Source organism: Mandrillus leucophaeus, unplaced genomic scaffold (assembly GCF_000951045.1).
Source record: "Mandrillus leucophaeus isolate KB7577 unplaced genomic scaffold, Mleu.le_1.0 Scaffold600, whole genome shotgun sequence".
Taxonomy (NCBI): Eukaryota; Metazoa; Chordata; class Mammalia; order Primates; family Cercopithecidae; genus Mandrillus; species Mandrillus leucophaeus.
The window spans coordinates 1632513-1635103 of NW_012106476.1; the positions used below are offsets into that span (position 1 = coordinate 1632513).

General features: G+C 38.1%; 1 protein-coding gene across 2 annotated transcripts in view; it reads right to left on the reverse strand.

Annotated features, from left to right (window-relative positions):
* Nucleotides 1-2591, reverse strand: part of USP16 (ubiquitin specific peptidase 16) — a 24520-nt gene that overhangs the window by 5649 nt on the left and 16280 nt on the right. For both annotated transcript variants that reach the window (XM_011999804.1, XM_011999803.1), the window contains exons 11-12: nt 1981-2075; nt 662-748 (exon numbers count right to left, since the gene is read on the reverse strand). In XM_011999804.1, the coding sequence (XP_011855194.1) occupies nt 662-748; nt 1981-2075 (182 nt within the window). The remainder of the gene's footprint in view (nt 1-661; nt 749-1980; nt 2076-2591) is intronic.

A 2591-nucleotide genomic window follows, 5' to 3' on the forward strand; every position in this document is an offset into this window, starting at 1 on the left:
CTCAGGGCTCCCCACTGTATACCTAATGAAGTCCAAGTTCCACACCATGGGAACCCTCCAAACCTTCATACCTATCTCACTTCTCTGGCTTCATTTCTCAACTCCCCCATACCTTGTACTGTAAGCTCTAGAACTACATACATTACCAGTCTCTGGCACTCACCATCCTATTTTACCCTGTTGCCTTTACTCCTGCTGTTCTTTCTGCCTGCAAAACTCATTTCATCTTGATTCATCATACTTTTACTCCTTCTTTAAATATAGTTGAGGCACGGTTTACTTTAAAAAGCCATTCCTGAACCACCAACATGCTGGGTTAAATGTATACCACCCCTGATCTATGTTCACCAGCCTTAATATTCAACCACATTAAACTGAGATTATTCATTAATAGATGTGCTCACCTTTAGTTTTATGCCTTCAGCTCACAACACAATGTGTGCCATAATAAAGGGGATTCTAAACGTTGAACTGAAATAACCCATTCTTCAAAATGATTCATCACTAATCTTCAAATTATAAAGGTACAATGATCAAAGACCCACTCTACTCAGTAATTGTTATCAACTTCATACTTAAGTGAGTTGCTACTGGAGCATTAGGTAAGTAAGCTATGATTTGACTTTAAAGGACTTTCCTGAAAAAGACCACTTTCACTTACCTTACATTTAACGGTGCAAAAAGGAGCCAAATCTAAGATTTCCGGAAACTTTATGTGTTTGTTAACTTTGCGTAGGTTAAAGCCAGCCTAAAAGAGAAGTATAACAGATTGACTTATTTTCCTGGAAAAGCAATACAGGTTAAGTAAACCAAAGTCCCCTCTGATGTCCAAAAGAATATCAACATTAAGTCCTAGTTCAATTTTCTTTGGAGACTCAATTCTTTCTGACCACTAACTGGTTCCAAGTTGGTTTGCTTTTGCTAAGTGCACATGTATCACACAAAAAACACACACCAACACATTAAGAAAGCTATTCCCAGCTGGGCACGATGGCACATGCCTGTAATCCCAGCACTTTGGGAAGCTGAGGCAGAAGGATCACTTGAGCCCCGGAGTTCGAGACCAGCCTGAGCCACACAGTGAGACTCTGCCTCTACAAGAAAATTAAAAAATTAGCTGGACATGGTGGTAGCCACCTACGACAGAGGCTGAGGTGGGAGGATTGCTTGAGACCGGGAGGTCAAAGCTTCAGTGAGCCATGATCGTGTCATTGCATACCAGCCTGGATGACAGAACAAGACTGTTTAAAAAAGAAGAAAAAGAAAAAAAACTGTTCTTGTGAGAAAATTCTCAATGTTTCTGCTTCAGCCATCCAGAAATGCCAGATTAGACCAGAGGTTCTGAGTGCTTAAAACTCAGCGATAGCATAATACTTTTCTGTGAAACATGCACTCTCAGCCTCATGCTCGAACCAAGCTTAGTGAATTGCTAATAAAGGCCCACCCAATTACTCAAGCCCATACCAATCACAAGGGGAAAAACGTTCTGAAGATACTGAAAGTACTTTCGGAATTTGGAACACAGTTTAGAAGTTATACAGCTATAGCAAAAGTTTTCCAGAAAAGACAAGGTCACCAAAATGATGACAATCCGAGGCACTGCTGTCTTTTCATCAAGGGTCCATAAAAATAAGATGCCACACACAAAACAGAAAAGATAAGCTAACATTCCTAAGCATGAGATATATGTAATACACCAGTCTTTTATTTTATTTAACCTGAAATAAAAGTTAAGACGCCAATCTTACTAAAAAGAAGAACATGAATTCTAGGAAATCTGAGGAGATTGTGCCTCCACCTTCACATGCGCCTCTGCCTAGCCCCTATTTTTTTCCCTTTCTGACTTCATTGACATTAGAGTTGAGAAACAACAGAAAACCAAAGAAACATAGTAATATGTTGAGACAGTACTGAATAAAATAGGTAATAAACAAAATAGGTGTTACATATTTAAAACAAATTTTGGGTAACAAGGAGTACCTGCTGAAATCTCTTTAAATGAAGAGTAAGAACAGGAGGAGCAAGAGAAATTAGCATCTGCTTTTTGGCATTGGTGTAAACATGCTTCCTTTCACCTAAAGAAAAGAAGAAATTTTTAACAGGGTGAAAATCATTTTGGACCCCTACAGCATTCAGGTTTGCTATAAAATCATTTCAAACATCTAAAGCAAGGATCAGTAAACTTTTTCTATGAAGGACCAGATAACAAACACTGTAGAATTTGTGGAGTAAGAGGCAAAATCAAAGATATTTCATAAGTACTTATACGAGATAAAAATGTCCATAAATTCTTACTGATGAAATCAAAATACTGTATTAACTGAGAATGATTACAATCAAAGAAAAAAGTGGAATTACTGTGGAGAGACACAATATTTTGGTTAATGAGGTTCAAAGTTTAGTATATTCCATCGTATCAAATAATTTGCAAATGTTCACCTATAAAAAATATTTTTTAGACTGGGTACGATGGCTCACGCCTGTAATCCCAAGACTTTGGGAGACCTAGGCGGGCAAATCACTTGAGGTTAGGAGTTCAAGACCAGGCTGGCCAATGTGGCGAAACCCTATCTCTACTAAAAATACAAAAA